Source organism: Zalophus californianus, chromosome 7, assembly GCF_009762305.2.
Source record: "Zalophus californianus isolate mZalCal1 chromosome 7, mZalCal1.pri.v2, whole genome shotgun sequence".
NCBI classification, from domain to species: domain Eukaryota; kingdom Metazoa; phylum Chordata; class Mammalia; order Carnivora; family Otariidae; genus Zalophus; species Zalophus californianus.
Window position 1 is genome coordinate 136,283,366 of NC_045601.1, and position 20,840 is coordinate 136,304,205.

Consider the following 20,840-nt stretch of genomic DNA (forward strand, 5'->3'; position numbering starts at 1 on the left):
ACAGTATGGCAGTTCCTCAAAAAATTAAAAATAGAACTGTCATAGGATCCAGTAATTTCGCATCTAGGTATCTATCCAGAGGAAATGAAGACAATAATTCAAAAAGACGTAGTCACCCCATGTTCATCACAGCATTATTTACAACAGCTAAGATGTGGAGCAAATCATGGTTTAGGATATTCAAGATATTCCCAGAAGATTGAGTAGAACCCAAATTCTCAAAAACTGGACATCACCTCACTGAGCCGTCCCTCTCCTGTCCCATTCCATTATGCCCTTAAAGAGTTTGATAGAGCACAAACCCTTGATTGAAAGGGAAGATAAACCAACCTGCAATATGATAGCAAAGGACTCATGGAATCACCTTCATGACAGCTAGAAGTAGTCCATCAGAAAGGAACATTGCATGTGAAGGTAAGGCATGGGCTCATACTCAAAGAAAATGAAACACAAGGAACAGAAACAGATTCATCACAATGGCTTAGTAAGAGTATAACTTACACTCTCAGAATTAATGAGTATAAATGTATTTTTAAAGAGCTTAAAGACAAGGTGATAAAACAATAAGAGTGAAATGCAAAAGAAATCGAAGGTCTAACAAATCAAGAACAAAAACGACATTCATACAGAAATGATATATAAATTGGGTGAATGAACATAAGAGATCCTGTTGAAAATCTGTTAACTCACAATAGAGAACAGTATTCATATGATCACAGTAAATACAGATGAAAGACAAATTGAAGGCAGAGAGAGAATCTAAAAGATATGAAGACATTCAAATATTACATGATCTGAAGATAATAATTAGAGTCCCTGAATAGAGATTCTAACAAATGGAACAGCGGTATCTTGAAAGATACAAGAAAACTTTCCTAGAAATGAATGAAGAACCAAACCTACTCCAGCAGATATAATATAGAATGCTCAAAACCCAAACATATCATGGTTAAGCTGTTAAACCCCAAGGATAAAGAAATAATTCTTCAGGTGTCAAACTAGAAAAAGCCAATTTTCTGCAAGAGAGAAAAAAAAACCCAGCTGGCTTCAGATTTCTTTCGGCACATTAGTGCCATGTTATGTGAAAATGGATGAAGAACATTACCCAAGGAAGTTATATTCAGCCCAGATACTATAAAATAGAAAGACAACAGGGAGACGTTCCAAACCTGAAGAACTAAAAGCGACTTTGAGATCTCTTTGAAGAAAAGAATTGATAATGAGGTTTGGCCAATTAAAAAAATCAGAATAATCCAGAAATGGAGAAATCATGGTAAAATGACTGGTAAAAACCACGAGGTGTGTTTAAATGTAGAACCTATCCTGAAGTCTGTGGATTCATGCTACAGCTAGCATATGAACTATTAATTGAGCAAATTAAAAATAATAACTAAAAAATATGGAAGAGAGGGCATCAGAGATAGGCAGAAACGTAGGAATGTACTTATATTCTCATCTTTGCCAGTAAATTTGTCTAAAATGAGACAATGTAATTTAAAATGCAAATACATAATTATTCCAATCTCTTAATATTTTATATACATATACATATGTTTACCTTGGAATGATCATTTAGAACATAATAATTATTATAGTGCAGAAACTTTTAAGTTTACCTATTCCTTCTCTTTCATCTTTACTATTCAACCATAATTAAAATGAATACTTTTTATTTTAAAAAATAGTACCTCGGGTATGGTCCAATCTTTTAGAAGTCTCTGTGCATATATATCTTAAAAGGTGGTGCAGTGATGTTCATCTATTGTTAACAAAGATTATTTCTAGATTGTGAGGCATTTTTTTAAACCTTAATATTTGTAACTTTCTGCATTTAAAAATTATTCTAAATCATTATGCTTTGTCTTATGAAAACAGCTGTGTGAATGAACTTTCTTAAGAACTAGAAAAAGTGTGCCAAAATGGTCATTTGTGCATGGTAATTCCAAAAATTTGGAATTATTTTCTTCCTGGTACTCTTCTGTAATTTTTTAAATTTGAAAAAGTAAAGAATTAATAGTGAAGAGTAAGTAGAGGGTAAGGAGATAAAATATGATTCCATGTATTTGAAACATTCCCTCCTGCATGACTCCTTTCTGGGGGTGGGGGAGTTCAGCGCTGAAATCTCTAGATCTGTCTTAATGAATAGTTGTAGAAGCCACTGGCTCACAGGGAGCATATGTTTATGGGGACAACTTAAAGGACAACGTTCTTTCCACTAGAAGGCATAGAAGAGGTTTGGGCACGCTGCGAACAAGGACAGGAGAAATACCCTTTGAAAACAATTGCATTTGGGGCTCAGACATTTTTTAACAGCTTTATTGAGATGTCATTCCCACAGAATAACATTCACTCTTTTAACATGAGCAATTCGGTGGTTTTTAGTAGATTCCCCAAGTTGTGAAAGCACCAGCATTATCTGATTCCAGCATCACCCCCAAAAGAAACCTCATACTCCATTCCTCTCTCCCACCAGCCCCAGGCAACCACGAGTGTCCTTTCTGTCTCTGTAGATTTGCTTATTCTGGACATTTCATATCAATGGAATCATACACATGTGGTCTTTTTTGACCGGCTTCCTTCACTCAGCATGTTTCCAAGGGTCACCCACATTCTGGCATATATCAGCACTTCGTCTCTTTTTAATGCCGACTAATATCCCATTGTATTGATATGTCACATTTTGTTTATCCATTCATCCCTTAATGAACATTCTGGTTGTCTCTACATCTTGACTATCATGAATAATGCTGCTGCGAACATCGATTAGCAAGGCTTTGTGTGGACATATGTTTTCAATTTGGGGTTCATATCTAGGGATGGAATTGCTGGATCATATGGTCACCCTTTGTTCTGAAGCTCAAACATCTGAACTTCCCTCTTCCTCTTGGTTCCCAGGCGGAGATGGTGCATAGCGCTTTCCAGGCTCAGCGGACTTTCCTTCTGATGGCTTCTCAGTACCAACAACCCCAAGAGGTGAGAGTGTATTTTGAGAGGCGGGGCTGCCTAGACAATGGGCAATACTTGTAAGACAGACAACAAGGAAGCAGCAGAACCATTCACTCTGAGAGTCATCCCCGAAATGAGATATATAGCACGTACGTCTATCTCTTATCCAGGACATGGTATGGAACATTTCTTTTGCTTCATCATTTTATAATGGTCAAATTCATACTGTAACAGTGGACATCACCTGTTTAAAAGGTCAATTTATTTATGTCATCTGCAGCCTATTCTTTTTCTTTTATTGAAGTATAGTTGACATATACAATGTTATATTAGTTTCAGGCGTGTGACATAGTGAATCGACAATTCTATACATTACGCAGTGCTCACCACAATTAAGTGTAGTTACCCTCTGTCACCATGATAAAGAAGATGTGATCAGAGAGATAACTGGATGGATGGATGGATGGATGGATGGATAGACAATACACACATGTATCTATCTAGTGTACACACCATGGAATATTAGCCATAAAAGAGAATGTAGCCTGTGCTTTTTACTAGTCTCGCAACCATTTGATAACCAAAGAAGCATTTACTATTAACTTTTAGTTCACATTTTATGCTATTTTGTTATCAAAACTTATTCACATCTATCATCATCTATAAATTGCATGTATGAATTTGATTAGCTCCTATTTTGTAGTTAGCATGGATAAGCTAAGTCAGTGTTTCTTAAATGTATTGTGTATGTGGATCATTTAGAGAGAGTCAGTGCAGTTTTCTAACAACGTTTAACCTACCATCACATTTCCACATAAGGCCCAGAGTAAACTTTAACATAAACATAATAATGGATGTTAAGAGCAAAGTGGTGGTTGGCAGGGGTCCTTACCATTCCCCAGGCCATTATAAACTTCCCACCCGGCCCAAACTACAGACATTGTATCATGTAAATAACAACATCAAACTCTCTACCAAGGCTCCATAATAACAATATTTTGACCATGCTGATTGTGTAGTGAACGAAATTATTCATAAAAAGTAGATCTACGACCAGCATACATTGTTAAATAAGAAAAAAAGGAGAATTGTTCTTTTGACTAAGTATTCTGCATCTGAAGTTTGGTGACAAACTATCTAAGAGATAATTGGAGTCCCCAGAAATTGCAATTATGTTGATTTACAATGCAAAAGAGCGATTACGTTTGCTCATCAGCTGACCTTGAGACGGGGAGATTATCCTGGATTATTGGAGTGGGCCTTAGGTAATTGTAAGGATCCTTATACGTGGAAGAGAACAAGCAGAAGAGTCAGAGGGAAATCTGACGTCATGCTGCTGGCTTTGGAGGTGGAGGAAGGGACCACAAGGCGAGAAATGAGGCCGCCTGTAGAAGCTAGAAAATGCAAAGAAACAAATTCACCTGAGAACCCCTCAGAGGAATGCAGCCTTGCTGACCCCTTGATTTGAGACCCATTTTGGACTTCTGTCTTTCAGAACCAGAAAATAATATACTTGTGTTGTTATGAAGCCACTACATTTGTGGTAATTTCTTGCACAGTAATAGAAAATTAATATAAGCCCCAGTGAAGTGCCACAGCATTCTTAGTGGGATTGCAAACGCAGAAAAGTCTGACAATGTCATATGTTAAGAATGTGGGAAGTGTCATGCTATGCTGGTGATAGGTGATAAATTCGTACATCTTCTTTGGAAAAAAAATTAATTAAAAAAGATAATTGGGTATTCATTATAATATAATAGCTTAAATTTAATAGCTCCCTTTAAATTCTAAAACAAACTCCTGAAATTGATAAAGTTTTGTGGAAAATCCTGAGAAGCTAAGACTTTGACTTTCAGGGGAGGAAGCTCAGCTCCATAAAGGGGCAAGACCTGAGACCCTAGAACAGGTGTTGTGCAGTGGAATCACCCAGAACATTTTTTTTTTTTAAGTACCAGCTCATGGATCTCACTTCGGGAGGGTCTGGTTTAATTGGTCAGAGGAGTGGTCTTGGCCTTGAGAGTTTTGTGGGTTTATCAGGTAATTCAAACGTGCAGCCAGAGCTGCCACGGATTACCACTTCCCTCGTGTGAAATGGGGAGTCAGCACCCAGCCCAGGCAGGCAGCTTGGTAAGGGCGGAGAGATTGTGTGTTCTGCTCTGGATGCATTTTCCTCCTTGGCCTTCTCAATCCCTGCTTTCCCACGCAGCCCCCTCACCCCCTGCTTGGCAAAAGAGACAAGTGAAACTGGAAAATCACAGTGCGATGCATTCTAGATACAGCCTTAGCCCAGCTTTTCTGTGATTAAAGTGGGAGAAGCGACTTCAGTGCCTCCCTGGGAGTCTTAGATGGAGGGAAGAACCATGACCTTCCTGGCTGGTGCCCCTCTCAGTCCCTTTTTTAAACACAAGAGACCTCTCCATTGGCCTTGCGGGCCTTGCACATAAAAGTCACTCATTAAATATTGGGTGAATTAGGACAAGTGAGCACACAAATGAATAGAGTGGAACCATGGCATCCCAAAATGAGCTGCAGTTTGGGACACGTGTGGCTTAGCATGTAACTGTGCAGATTCTTGGGTGTAGCCGCTGCAGTTCCCCCTTCTTACCCTCCTGCATTCTTGATAAAAGGGGGACTCGTACCCAGGAAGTGTTTTCTATAGCACTCACCACAGTGCTCCAAGCGCAGTAAACCCCAGCAGGCTCAGGTTGGCACAATGCAAAGCCATTTTTGGATGTCTGCCTCCCTTTCTGTCCCCTGCATCTTTACCCACAGCACCGTCCTAGTACTTTCACTAGATAGAAAAGCAGATTGGCGAGGTCATCAGCACAGTGGTGAAAATAGTCCTCAGCCAAGCCATGATTTTCCCCATGTGCATTCTAGAAAATGCAGCGTAAAGGAAATCGCCATGAAACAGGTGGTATTTCTCATAGGAACGATATTATAAGCATCCACATCTTCCTCTCTTCCTTCTTTCAGGAGAATAATAACTCCTATAATTGCAATTCACTGGTTTGTGGCAGTAGCTCCCAAACTTTGATGTGTATGAGAATCATATCCAGGGTTGTTAAAACACAGATTTCGGGGCCCCTTTGATAGTTTCTGATTCAGTAGCTCTTGACTGAGTCTCAAGCATCTGCATTTCTTAAAAAGTTCCCATGTGACGGTGATGCTCCTGGTCCAGGGACCACACTTGAGAAACCTGTGGAATGTGGATTGCACTCAGTTACACCTCTAGCTCAAATTTATTTTAGATGCTTCAGGTTCTCATTTCCAGTTGTCTCTAGGTCACTGATTCTCAAACTTTAATCTTCCTTGGAATCACCTGGAGATCTTGTGAAAGGGCAGAGTCTGGTTCAGTAGATCTGGGGTAGGATCTAAGAGTCTGTATCTCTAGCCAGCTCCTGGGTAATGGTGATGCTGGTCATCTGTTGCCAAACTGTGAGTAGCAAGGATTTAGACAACACCACCTAACATCCTCGCAAGCACAAAATCCTGTAGTAGTCAAATATCAAACTCCTGTTCTTTCCTCCTGACATTTCTGTTTCAAAGCAAGCAGGGTTATGCTGTAGTTAACGGACATCTCCAAAATCCTAGTGACTCACAACAGCAGTGGTTTACGTTCTGCCACCACTGCATGGCTACTACAAGGTGGCTTACTTTCTCCTGGGTGAGTTACTAAATCAGGACTCCTGTATTTATTTCCTTGGAGTTAGTAATAGGGCTCCGGGAGAAAAAGGTAGAGAATGAATCTTTAATAGGAGTTTCAGGCATTGGGAAGGAAGATCTTTTAGGGCAGGTGGACCTCCCAGAGGGGTGCCTTCTATCCCATGTGAAGAGGCCGCACTTACACTGCAGAAGCAAAAGGCAAGGTGAGAGCAACATTACTGGTCAGTTGTAGCCTGGGGGTTGTATGAGGTAGATGCCCAAATTAGAGGTGAGCACCCTGCGCAGCTGGAAGCTAGCCACCTCCTACAACAGAGAACAGCATTGATAAAATACAGGAACCCACAACAATGCAAGCTTGAAAGTGTTCAGTCAACAAATATTTACCACGTGCATACCATGGGCCAGGCACCATAAAGACACCCATGAGATGGGGCAGAGCTTGATTATTGGGTGGGAAGAGATCTTAGAAATCATCTCTTGTAATACTTTTGATTTAAAGGTGAGCCAGGAGAGGTACAGAGAGAGGGTAACTGGTTTGCTCATTAGTCCTTAAGCTGACGAGTTGCCCCCCCATATAACCCCTGTCCCCAGAAATCTCAGCCACCATGCTTCATACTGCACAGCTGTCTCCAGTGCTCTACACGATGGCTTGAAGCCGGAGTACCAGCCTTCAAAGAGACTGCATTTAGTAGGGGGTGACTGTCAGAAAGTAAAAGTATTTTATTATAAGTCATTATCAGCAAACTGCCAATCAAGTAAGGTAAACCATTAGTGTTACCAAAATCCAGAGAAGAAGAGATCTCATAGACAAAGGTGATGGGGAAAGTCATCACAGAGGAAATAAAATGACAATACAAGAGCAATCATTCAACTGTTTCTGATATAATATTCGTATTACAGGAATATTAATATTAATAATGTGAGTTTCGTTAGCACAAACTCAAAAAAAAAATTTCTGGGCTAAATATGTTTGGGGAAATCCCATACTCTATTCAGTAAAGAAATAGGTTGAATGTTATGAAACCCACATTTTCCCAAACTTAATTGACCAGGGAGGCTTTTTGAAGAGGGACATGTATTTATGTCCTGCAGAAGGCTGACACACCAGTTTAGAAAAGGCACTTGCACATATCTTTTAGGCTGTTCAAGATGCTTGATGGTTGTTGCTTTAGGTGGATTATAACTGCCATATGCAAAATTCCAAGATGACTCTAAGATTCCCACCGCCTAGTGGACACACCCAGTATAATCCCCTCCCCTTGAGTATAGGTGGCACCTGTGAAGATGTGGATGTGTGCATTCCTTTGATTAGGTTATGAGCAGGGTGATGGGGTATCACTCCTGTGATTGTTCTGTCATGTAAGACTCGTGGTGGCTGGAGAGAGATTCTCTTGCTGGCTCCGAAGACCTGAGCTACTAAGTTGTCAGAACCTCTAGACACTGACAGGGACCCCTGCCGACAGCCAACAATAAGACAGGGACCTCAGTCCTACAACCACAAGGAACTAAATCCCAACAACCATCACATGAGCCCGGAGCCCAAGCTCCAGATGGGACACTGCTGACACCTCAATTCAGCCCCGAGACTCTGAGCAGAGAGCTTGGCTTGGCCTTGCCCAGATTTCTGACCGATAAACACTGTAAGGTGATAAACGGATGTTGTTTTAAGCCACTGAGTTTGTGGTAATTTGTTATGCAGCAATAGAAAACTAATACAGATTGCCTTCATTCCCTTCTCCTTGCCAGACTTTAATTAATTGGGTTTTTTAATAAGGCCATGAGCCACAGACCAAAGCATGAAGCCTCCCTGCCATTTGCTTTCTCTTCCCTGTCTGTACTCCTACCCCTCTACCCTCACCCCTCCATCTCTCTTGGGAAAAGCAGAATAAGAGGTGTGTCTGCAGCCCTGATTGATAATGATGACATCCATTTTCAAATTTCCTCTCTTACTTTGGACTGAGAGACATGTTTCTTATATTCTCTAACATAAGGGCTTTCAAAATTTTCAACCATGATCCATAGAAAAAGTATATTTTATTTCACCACCAGTTTCACAAAACAACAGTTGTTTTACCAGATGCACTGCATTCTGATATTTTTCTTCTAGTCCATTTTCTTGATCCATAAGACCGATTTCATGATGGACTAATGTAATGAGTCATCACATTTTGCACTTTGAAAGCCTTCCTCTCGTTGATATATTCCAACATTCATGATACAGAACAAGTAATAAAACATGGGCAGAACAGCTCATGCTTTTCTTCCCTCCTCTTGTTGTAATTTATAAAAATAATCTTTGGACAGAAGACTGGCCTAGTCCTTAGAGTATTGTTGTCTAGGAATTTTAGTGACAGTTTATCAAGCCTGCCTTTTCCCAATTGAGGGAAGGAGTCTCACGTGGAAAATAGCCAGGCCCCCATTCTGTACGTGCAGAATTGTTCAAGGGAACCTGGCACCCTCAACTACTCATTTATTTTTACAACAGGTGGTTATAGGGAAAATATGTTATTTCTAACTCACAAGCGTGAAAAATGAAGTTCAGTGACACATTAATGACCTGGCCACCAGACCTAGATGTGCGCCTGTTCCCTTACCATGCAAAGTCCTTTTCACAGCCACCACATGCAAGAAGAGCCACTCTGCACAGTCATTTATAGGAGATGCATGTCAAAATAAAACCTTAGAAGATGTTCACTTGAATTAGGAGACGTGTTTTTTTGGCATTGAAACATCGCACATCACCTGGGAGAGATGTGAAACATGATCTTTAATCATCTCCAGCCGGGGTGACCCCAAAACTCTGCCTTGAGCTGAAAAATGTAATCTCCAGTAGACCAGTGCCTCTGAAGCCATGTATGGGCATCAATCACCCCCAAGGAAGGCTATCACCACAGAGTTCCCAGGAGGTTTCCCTCCCAGGCCCACCACCTCTAGCCCTGGTTAACTTGCAGGAGCAGATGGGAAGCAGCAGTATGGTGAACTGCAGCTGCTGTGGGTAACTACAGTAGGCATTCTTGTTCCTTCCCACATATACTTATTTTCTCCAACATTTCTCATGCTACCAAGACCTGACAATGAAATGGTGTGTGTGTGTATGTGTGTGTGTGCGCCCGTGTGTGTGTGTGTGTTCAAATGGAATTAATGTGCATCAGTACATGGAGAAAAATAATTAACCCTGTTTCCAATGTCAGAGAAGATGATTTATGGTCATTGACTGCCACTGTGGATTTTATTCTTTTGAAAAGACTAGGAAGTCTGGGTTTTTTATGCTTCCAGAAGTGCAAGAGAGAGTTTCTTCTCATTGCTCTTCTTTTCTATCTCTATTTGGACTTGGAAAGGAAATAGTACCTTCTTGTGTATAGAGCAGGAATCTAGAACAGATTGTTTGTCCTTTCATTGTTTATACAGTCTGAAAATTAGAAGGGAAGGGAGATAAGAGACTCCTTTGGCCATACCTCCCTCTATGAGTGAATATGCATGCCCCCACCCAGTGCTCTGCTCAAAGCACTCATTTAATGGATTTTCTTTTTTTTTTTTAAGATTTTATTTATTTATTTGAGAGAGAGAGAGAGAGACAGAGTGAGTGAGCATGAGCAGGGGGAGGGGCAGTGGTAGAGGGAGAAACAGACTCTTTGCTGAGCAGGGAGCCTGACTCGGGGCTTGATCCCAGGACCCTGAGATCATGACCTGAGCCGAAGGCACTTAACCGACTGAGCCACCCAGGTGCCCCTCCCTTAACGGATTTTCTAATGCATGGAGCAGTATTCTAATTTATTAATATCCTCTTCATCTTAAACTAAGCAAGAAAGCTTAGTGCAATAACCGTAGGACTTTAGATAATTGGTGCATGACAGATCCAGATTGCTAGTGAGCATAAATATATTTGAGACTTTTATAAAACATATTAATTTGTGAGGGTCATCAGGAGTAGAAACTTTGGACTTGGATCTATTCATTAGCAATGCAAATCCAAATGTAAGAAAAATAAATTCATCAGCATCTCCTTAAATTGGAGAATCTACTCTCTTTTCCTGAGTACCACCAGCAAACTAATCTGGTAAAGCCCACATTACATTTATACCCAGCCATTCTAACCAAACCAACATGTTAAGTTGCCTACTTGAGGGAAGACACAGTTAAACTCAGCCCATGTTTCCTTCTCTCTAAAATGGGAGGGGCATCTGGCTGGCTGTTCGGTAGAACATGCAACTCTTGGTCTTGGGGTCGTGAGTTCGAGACCCATGTTGGGTGTGGAGCCTACTTAAAAAAATAAAAAATAAAATGGGGATAATCATTCCTCTTTCAGAGAGGTATTGTGAGGATTAAATGAGAAAAAGCATGGGAGTGTCAGGTGACTGAGTAGAAGAATTCGGTGTTAGTCAAGGGAATCCAACTGCTTTAGGAAATAGTCCCCAGATTTCAGAGGCATACCATAGTGGACATTTTTTTCTTGCTCACGTAAGGTCTGCTCTGGTGGTTTTGGCTGACAGTCTTCTACACGGTCATTCAGGGATCCAGGTTTCTTTTATCTTGTGGTCCCACCTCCTATAGGTCCTCAGCCATTGAATTGGGAATGAGAAGGCTGGATCATTCCCAGGAAAGTTTGATGGGCCAGGCCTGGAAGTGGCATATGTCACCTCCACCTTCATTCAGTTCCGTGGCCATTCCTAGCTGCAAGGGATGCTGGGAAATGTCATCAGCCTGTATGCCAGGAAGGAAGAATTCACAGGTTTGGTGGGCATCTAGCCAGTCTGCCAGCATGGGTAACTTGGTTTGGCTAACATGAGGTCTAGCTCAGTGGAAAAATATTGTCTTTCTAAATAGCCATTTGGATTTTTCCAAATTAATCCCCCAGTAACCATCCAGAGAAGGACAAGAAAACCTTCAAATCCAACAGCTGAATTTGTTTTTACTGTATCTGGATATATAGAGAGAGATACAGATATAGATAGATACATGTGTACAAATATCTTAAGGTTTTTTTTTTAATTAGAATGATTTCATCCCTTTTGCCTCTGTAGTGTTTTACCCTAACTACAAGGTGTCAAATCATGGTCCAATATCTTAAAATGCCAAGCAAAACAGTTATGTGACTTTGATCTCAGAGCATGCCTTGGGTGAATTAGGTGGTTCTGGTGGCAGGTCTGGAAATTGTAAAAGAAAAGCAAACGAGTGAGCAAAGCCAAGCTCTCAAGTGTTCTCTAAGTCCATGCCCAGAAAATGTCACCATGTTGCTCAATCGAAGTTGCTGGATTTTCTTGAGAGATTTGGCCATGATTAGTGCTGCTAAGTTCTATTGTTAGGGAGCATATGACAGATAACATAATGCAATAAAGTAATTCTGGTCCTAATATAAAATGAATGCTTGCTTTAAAATATTGCTATAAAGTTTTTTTCCCCCTGAGGACATTGAGAAATCAAGATATCAAGAAAATATTCTGCTGAGTAACCGCTGTTAGTATGTGCCAAACAAGTATTTCAAATGGACTTTTAAATATGCAATTCTACATTTACCTTGAAAATAGAAAAAAAAAAAAAAAACCCAGAAGAGAAATAAAAGATAAAAAGTTTCTATCCTTTGTATCATACTCAGTAGTGGTATCTCCCCATCACCTGAGCAGAGGAGAACTTTAGAATCTAACCAGAGGCTCACTGTACAGCTTTTTCCAAATTAACTCTATATTCACACTTCATAAATATGCATATGTTTCTGCTCTTACTGATGTTGCTAAATGGACCGGTTGTCTCTTCACTACCAACTCAAAGGCAACCAAAGGCAATATATGGTTTTAATTTCTGGAGAAGAGTATAGACTAAAGTCCAACTAAAACCTGTGCTCAAGTACAGTCTATGAAGATCAGGTAAAACTCGATTACTTACTCGTCCCCTTGGCATTGCTTTCTTGTAACCAGCAGCTTTCTGAGTTGTATTTCATGTTGTAGGTGGAGAAGTGGGGGCAAAAAGAAGCCTTTGCTTTCCGTATGAGCCTTTCCATGGCAAGAAAATTACCCTGGTAATTACACCGCCCCCCCCCCCCCCCGCCCCGGCTGCCCAGCTAGCGCATGTGAAGGCTGGATATAGATGCTGGTTCACGAAAAATAAAGCACCAGAGAGGGAAGGAGAAGAGGTTTGTGTGATATCATCAGGGTCTGCTTGACTTGACAGCCTGAAGCTACCCAGTCAGTGCTGAATGCCAACAGGAAAGCTAATCATTAGTTTATCAGGATGCAGAGAGGAGGTTAATCAGAAAGGAGAGTAATTCTGTCATTCTTCTGCCCAGACTGTTTGTTTTAGCAACATAAAGCTGTGAATGGGCCTGTGAGCTGTGACCATGGGTTAGTAGCTTTAAAGGTATTTAGAAACGCAGGACTTTGGAGGCAGAAAGGATTTGCTAAGATCCTGTTCTGTTGGACATCACTCATGGTGACTTTTTTTTTTAATCTGATAAGGCACATTAGCTCATCTCTCTTTGTGTAAGACATGAATTAGATAATGAATGGCTGCCCAAAGGAAGTGAGGTGGTTATCACACACAGGGGATTTGGGGGATTATCTGAGGGGTAAAGGTTAATAAAGAAGGATAACGTCCTTTGTTTTATCAACTATTTCATATGAAGTTTGTTCCATTCCAGACTGCCTTGAAGGCAAATTCTCCATCAAGGCCAGAACTCTGTATATGGCCAGGGAAATGTTTCATTCTCCGTTCCGTCAAGTGTTGGGATCACTTTGCATCTTTAATAAAATAGTTCCTGACTATTTACCATTCTCCATCGTAAAGCTAAATATTTGGTTGCTAGACACCATAAATCTGCTGGGGGAAAAAAAAATCAGAAAGGTCGCAGGCTTTTCTTAAAGGACTTGAATCAGAAATTAATTTAAAAAAGAAGTGGTTGAGTCATTCAACAGATCTTCTAAAAAGACACGCATGTCTCGGCCTATAGATTTGCCATTGCTCACGGGTTCAGGAGCCTCAGCTGGGGCCCTCTTTGCAGGACCCCTGCTTCTGTCAACATGTCCCCGGTTGTCTGTGTGGACAGAGCAGACAGGGAGAAGGTAACTGCAGCTGACATTCCAGTCTGGATGCGCCGTCATAAATTACTTAGCAGAGGGCATGGGCCGTTACTTTTTATGGTCATGTTCTATATTTGTATGTGCTGGGGGACGGATCACATGACAAAACCATCATTTGATATTAGTGTTTATGTGCACCGATGAGCGAGAGAGCTAGATTTAAGCTTACTGCGCAGTACTTTTAATTTCTACAGTTAGCACTTAATTGAAAATGCATGCACTTCCCTAAGTACTAACACTACCAATAATCCAGAATAAAGTTGATGGAGTTGTCCTTAGAAGACAGGTTACCGCCCACCCTAGTTGAAATGCCCGGTGCCTTCCCGAGGTAGTAAAACATAAAGTTTGAACATGAGCAAGCCAACCCCGCTGGAATAATATAGGCTAAAAATTCACCAATTTACATCCTCTAGCCCCTCTCCTAACTTGAGCAAGAGAGCATCTTATGAACGGCAGTTTATTTTGAAGGAGATACATTTCCCAGACTTGGAGAGAAGAAAACACACACAGGCTTTTTTCCTTATCTTTCCCACATTGTTTCCCCCACTGCAGCTTAATACTTGGATTTCCAGTGGCAAACACCTAGAGAATGTACTTCTTCTGCGGCCGCCTGGGTGGCTCAGTCTGTTAAGCGTCTGCCTTCGGCTCAGGTCATGATCTCAGGGTCCTGGGATCGAGCCCCAAGTCGGGGCGGGGGGAGTCCCTGCTCAGCGGGGGATCTGCTTCTCCCTCTGCCTTTGCCCTTCCCCCCACTCATGCTCATGCTCGCTCTCTCAAATAAATAAAATCTTTAAAAAAAAGAATGTACTTCTTTGATGATTATTTCTTTTTACAAATTAAACGTGAAAAAAATGTTCTTGTCAGGTTTTGGCAGACTGGCTGTTGTGAGACCTCGTGTTTTCATGTCTGGAATCACTTATTAGATAAATTGGCCTGTGGATAGTTGTGTCAGGTCTTCACTAGGGCATGTTCACCTTCCGTACTCCAGCCCTCTTTAATTTTTATTTCTTTGGGCTTTTTTTTTTTTAACCCAACATTTACTGGATTCCTGCTCGCATTTGGCATTTCTATGTCTATCACTAACTCATGTCTATGAAAATATACTTTGGGAAAACCACGGTATGGGTGCTGCAGTCTGTCCTTCAATCTGGTCTTAGCTGTTACCACACTCCTGTTCCGGCCGCAACCACCATTCCAGCTTTCCTGCCCACTCTCCTCTATTAGGAAACATACTAACCGTGCCTTCTGATGATCTCTTCATAGCTTTGAACTTCCTGCATGCCTGTAGAGTAATTTCTGTCAAAGCACAGGGAACTTGTTTACGTATTATCCAGAAACATTCCTCTGTTATTTTTTTTTTAAGATTTTATTTATGTATTCATGAAAGAGAGGGGGTGGGGCAGAGGGAGAAGCAGGCTCCCTTCTCCGCGGGACTCGATCCTAAGACCCTGAGATCATGACCTGAGCCAAGGGCAGACGCTTAAAGGACTGAGCCACCCTGGCGCCCTCCCTTGCTATTTTTTATGCATATTTTCCATCCCCTCAACAAGACTCTAAGAGCTTCAAGGATCTTTAGAGTTGATGTGTCTTGGCTTTTAGGACGCAGTGTGGTCCTAACTGTATTGTTTTGCTGTCAAGTTTGCTCAGAAGGGAGGCTCAGGCTCCTGATCACTTTTGGTTTGGGAACTAAAAGCTTGATTAAAGGATTGCAGTGGTACAAGAGGGACCAGAGTGAAATGACACTTTTATTTAGTGATACATCTGTTCTTTACCCCAAAAAGAGCTCGGTATTTGGAGGTCTACTTGGTGGGGATTGAGATATCACTGAAGGGTTATAACTGGTAAAATATCCGTCATGGGTCAACCATGTAGACTTAGCCTTGAAAAAAAAGTATTCCTAATGGGAATTTGGGGAAGGTAAGTTAGAGGAAGAACAGGTGATAACGGTGTTAGTAAGGCATTTTATTTCAAAGATACCATTTCTTTTATGGGCCCTTTCACAAAATGAGTACCTTTGAGGCCTACCACAGAATGGTCCACTTCTGGGTTGCATGGAGCATTTAATGACAAGAAATGATCACAACCAGATTTGGGTGACAGATGTAGCTCAGGCATTCAATGATTCTACAGTATAGGTTCTGGGAAGCATGAGCTGATTAAATTCACATGGGCTGTGGAGATCCAGCTGGCCTGATATTTAAATGCTGTTGAATAATGTTCCAATTAGATGGCTTCTTCCCTGTGCAGAGTTTTCATGTAATTGTGAAAAACTCAAGACAATTTCTTGAGACTGTGAAATTGTCGTGAGTGTCCACTGTCAGCCTTCTGAAGCTGGTCATGATGCATTTGGAACCAGAGGCTGCAGTGCAGAAGAACTTTCGGCTTTATCCCATCTCTGCCCCGATGGATTCTCTCTACAGAATAATGGGCCGCACGTCACACAAATTGGATTTAAGTGATTCGAACAACAGGAGTCCCATGATTTTCTTTGGCTGGATAGCCTATGGTTGACTGTGTACAGGATTCCTCTTGGAAAGTCATAAATTGGATTCTATTTTCCCATAGGAACAGGGATATCATTTGCAACTTCATATTTTACCAACTTGACAGCAAATAAAGCAAAGACAGGACAAACTGTACATCATAAAAGCGAAGATACAACTAAAACGTTAGAATTATTTAAAATGGGAAAATCTGGCTCCAAGTCCTGTCAAGTGGTCATAAATATACTGCTCACTTTAATTACAAGTCCCTAATGAATTCTAACTGCATAGACAGCTCATGAAAAAGTCCATATCATAACTTACCTACCTGAAACTGATGGCGGCCTATAGTAGATACTCATCACTAATGATTTTACTTGACTTTATAGAATGTGGAGGGTCTTTTTTTTTTTTTTGGTAGAGATATGCTGAATAATCCATGTCTTTAAAATACTTTTTGTGGGAAAGTGAAAGCCCTTGCCTTTTCTTTCCCTCTCTTGACAGCATTTCTCTGGCCTGGACAGAGACATTCAGAAACCTGTAATCCTCTAGGATGATACTTAAGATTGAAGCATCCTTTTCAAAAATAGCAACCAAAGAATCACGGCCTTCAGAGACCTTACCAAGAAGTTCATTTGGGACAGTTCTTTTCCTCTGGTTCTCAGTCAACTTTTCTTTGTTCTTCCATCTCCCAGATTTAAGAGGGGTGGGGTGGGTACCTGGGTGACTCGTCGGTTAAGCTCTGCCTTCGGCTCAGGTCATGATCGCAGGGTCCTGGGATCGAGTCCCACATCGGGCTCCCTGCTCAGTGGGGAGTCTGCTTCTCCCTCTGCTCATGCTCTCTAAATAAATAAATAAATAAATAAATAAATAAATAAATAAATAAAATCTTTTTTTAAATTCTAAAAAAAAAGACTTAAGGGGGGAAAGGAGTCAGAGAAGAGCAATGGGGGGGACATGAAGAAAGAGGGTAGAGAAAGACAACCATATCCCTATGGTTGATCAGTTAGAAGCCAGGGAGGGAGCCAAGCATGTAGCTGTACACCTTAGAACATTTTAGCCCATGACTCCTCTGAACCACTTGGCTCTCATTTTCTTCTTTGTGTCTTTGTCCCCCATCTGTAGCCTCCAAGGTGGGGGGAAAGGAAAGCGTAGGTGTTACTCAATAAGAAGGCAGGGGTGCAGGGGTGGAACTGTGAGATATGGGGCTGTTCCAACATGTCATCAAAAGACTTTAACTTCCTTTGACTTGTTTTTAATGTCTTTATTTTGAGTCAGGTTACCCCACACTTTGTGGTTTTCCCTACACTGATTGAGTCTTTGTGTACTTATGTTGTCCCTGGCACCGAATCCATCTGATTGTTGATGTAGGTAGTGAGTAATCGCTTAGTCCCAGGGAGGGACTAAGGTAGTAGAGTCTGATTCTCCAGTGGTTCTGAGCAGTGACTGCCCAGCCTGTGCCCTGTGTCCATAATAGGTGCTCAATAAGAAACAGGGTGAGTAAACCATGTTAAAACCAACCGGACCCGGATATTCAGGATGATTAAAACGTTCCCCCATTAAATCAGTCTCTGAGAGCCTCCTCTTATCTTTGTGTTTGTGGAAAAAGTACATAGAAAGTCAACCCCAATCACTTTTTACAGTAGGAGAATTTCTGGAAGAGGAGATTCTTCTTTCCATATTTATGGAATGAGTGTTTTCTAGCAAAAAGGAGATTCACACTCAACAAGACCATCATGAAAGGCCTTAGTGTAATTATCCCTGGCTATGGATTGGTTATGAACAAATACACTTATTCCCATGTAGATAAGGAATAAAGCACAGGAAGATCACTTGTCTGGTATCCTTCAATGAGAGCAAAAGAAGTGGAAAGCCAAAATTTTCCAATTCTGAGCATGAATGTATCATCCCAATCTCTCTTGGGTTTGGTTTTTTTGGTTCTTTTTTTTTTTTTCTTTAAATGCTAATTAAATTTTATTCTTCCCACCTGAACATCAAGATAACTGGCTTATATGATCTCCCCGGGAGATATCACTACAGATTTCACCAGTGAGCTGTTTAATTGCTCTGAGATGCTTTATGTGGTTTTAATCTTGTTTGGTTTTTCTAAGTGGAACATTTATTTTACTGTCGATGGGACCTGGAGATAGATTTGTCTCATTTTTAAAAAGAGTACTTTTGCTGACATTTTCTACAACCTGCCAATTTTCTTGTCTCTTCAAAGAGGATGGCCACTGTTCCATTTTGTCCCTGATTTTTGGTTTTGTTAAAAAAAAATTTAAATTGAAAAAATTCTAAAGGAGATAATGTAATGAACACCATGCTCTAAGCTCTTACATTATTTCACATTCTCCTCAGTTCTGTGTCAAAGTACTTTTTCTGCTCTTGGTATATAACATAACTAAATATTCACATTTTCTCTTATGACCCTAATCCATGTATTTGTCATTGTAGTAGACGTTCTGTATTCAGTAATTATATATGACATGATTTGATTAGACATTCTATTTTTGAGTTACTTTTGGTTAATCATAAATTCTTATGATCTGTATCTTCCTTTTTTGATTCTCTAAGAGATTTGAGCTCAGATATGTAAAACATAATTTACTTTTTAAAAGAAGATTGAATAGAGAAGACCATCAAACAGATCAGCTTTTATAAAGAGCAAACACCTCCCAATGCCCTCAGCCAAGCTTGGGGAGAAATCCTGAAGAATTGGGACAAAAAAAAAGATTTAAGGAGTCAGGTTCTAGAAGAAACGTAAGGGACAGAAAAAAATAAAAGAAATTAAAATAAAAGAAATGTAAGGGGACAGGTTGGGCTGTGGCTTGCTTCTTTATTGATATTATTGCTAAGAAAAATTTTTCTAGTTGTATGGTATTACTTGAATAGGATTCAGTAGGTATACGTTTATTAAAAGTGACTTTGTCTCCCTTATTTAATAAGTGGTGGGGAGAGATCTGCTTTTAGTGAAAAGAAAATATTTTTAATTCTGTCATTTAGGTTGTTTCGTAGGTCTGTTAGTTTTTCCTCAACTTTTGTAAGTTTTGATTTTGTCTCTATTCTTTGTCCAGGCATGTGCTGAATAAAGTTTGTTACACAATTACCCATTCATTCATTTCTTCTTGCTTTTTCCCCCACTTCTCTTACGTATATTTTTTTATGTTGCTTGGGACATAAACATTTACTATGTTAGGTAGGTTGTGTCTGTGGTAATCCTATAGCAACCCTTCACTTTTATTCAGAATTCTCTTTTTGATGATGGTAACATCATAAGTACCCCATTTGTATGACCACCTCCTAATTTCTCTGGAACCTTATCTAATCATTCATTCCCCTCTTCTTCTCCCTACTGGCTCCTTCTGTTTGGTCTACAAATCAAATCGGGATGCTTTTTCCTTTAAAACAAACAAACAAAAAAAGCCTGCCAAAATCCTTGACCACCTAAACCATCTCTTTCCTTCCCTTCACCGCCAAACGGCTTAAGAACTCTGTCCTCCCTGATTTCATGTCCTCACTTCCCTGTCACTCTTCAGCCTCCTGTCCTCTGTCTTCTCTCCTTATCATTTTACAAAAAAAAAGACTTTCCCAGTGCCCTGGTATCTTCTTGATTGTCTTCATTCCATTCAACCTCCTTGAGGAAATTTCATCGCTGACCATCACCCTCCTCAAAGTATTTTCCCTTGCAAATGAAACTCTGTTCTTTGTAAGTTGTCTACTTTGTTTAATTTTCTGACTTCTCTTTCAAACTCTACCCCTGAATTGCATATATTCCCTCAAGATTTCATTTTTTATCATCAGAAGAGGATTTTCTCAAGCCCACTCTCTTCCTGGTCAATAGCGTCAGTTTCCGTGGTGGTATACCAGTCACCCTTGTGGTAATGGTGCCAACTGTGCATCTCCAGACTCGGGCCCTTACTCCTTAACCCCAGGTCTGGATGCTGCACGTGGACCTCAAATGCACCTTGTCCAGAACCACATACACACACTTCAGCCAAACTGTCCCCCAACCCCAGTTCTTTCTCTCAAATGCTGAAACCACGAACCACCTGTCATTTGAACTAGAAATTCCTAAGTCCTTTGGACTCCCCTCCTTTTCCTTCAGCCCCCACATCTAACCAATCTCTGAGCCCCGACAATACCCTGACCAGAAGAGTCTATGGGATCTGAAACCTTTGCTCCATTCCCATTGCCCTAGTGCAGAGAGGAAGAAAAGATGGTGGTTGGGGGGGCGGTGCAGAGAGGAGGGTTTTAAATTTTTTAATATAAATGTATTCCAAGCTTGCTCTTTAAACAATTGTGAATAAAGGACAGGAGAAGAAGAGAGAAATGTCCATTGCTCACTGACAAATGCTATAAGAATGGACTCTCCTGAGTACTCTCTCTGTGCCCCACTCTCTCATCGTAGGCACTGTGATGAAACAAAGTCAACAAACAGGAAAGAAACTAATCTGGAATCCTGCAGTCAATCCCATAGATTGCAGTCAATCCCATAGAACTACATTCAGGGCCCTTTGCAATTTACTGTTTCAGCATCTGAGTCCCCTCCCACCCCCCATTCCCCTTCCCCGAACAAATCTAATACCCCCACCACGCTGGGCAACCAAAGTTCTCGACAACAGTATACTTTCATGTCTGTGTTAAAGCAATGAGAGGCCCAAAATGTCCATATTTC

At 40.7% G+C, this 20,840-nt stretch overlaps 1 protein-coding gene and 1 long non-coding RNA gene across 5 annotated transcripts in view; one reads left to right on the forward strand and one right to left on the reverse strand.

Annotated features, from left to right (window-relative positions):
* CAP2 (cyclase associated actin cytoskeleton regulatory protein 2) overlaps positions 1-20,840 on the forward strand; it is a 134,889-nt gene that overhangs the window by 52,290 nt on the left and 61,759 nt on the right. For all 3 annotated transcript variants that reach the window (XM_027602919.2, XM_027602920.2, XM_027602918.2), the window contains exon 4: positions 2,896-2,973. In XM_027602919.2, coding sequence (XP_027458720.1) covers positions 2,896-2,973 — 78 coding nt within the window. The remainder of the gene's footprint in view (positions 1-2,895; positions 2,974-20,840) is intronic.
* Positions 2,315-12,619, reverse strand: LOC113927213. 2 transcript variants are annotated; one of them, XR_003521540.1, is made up of 3 exons: positions 12,493-12,619; positions 4,168-4,340; positions 2,315-3,003 (listed from the first exon to the last, which is right to left on the reverse strand). It is a non-coding gene; the product is annotated as an uncharacterized LOC113927213 (long non-coding RNA). The 2 variants fall into 2 exon arrangements; XR_003521539.1 differs by lacking the exon at positions 12,493-12,619 and adding an exon at positions 5,613-6,368.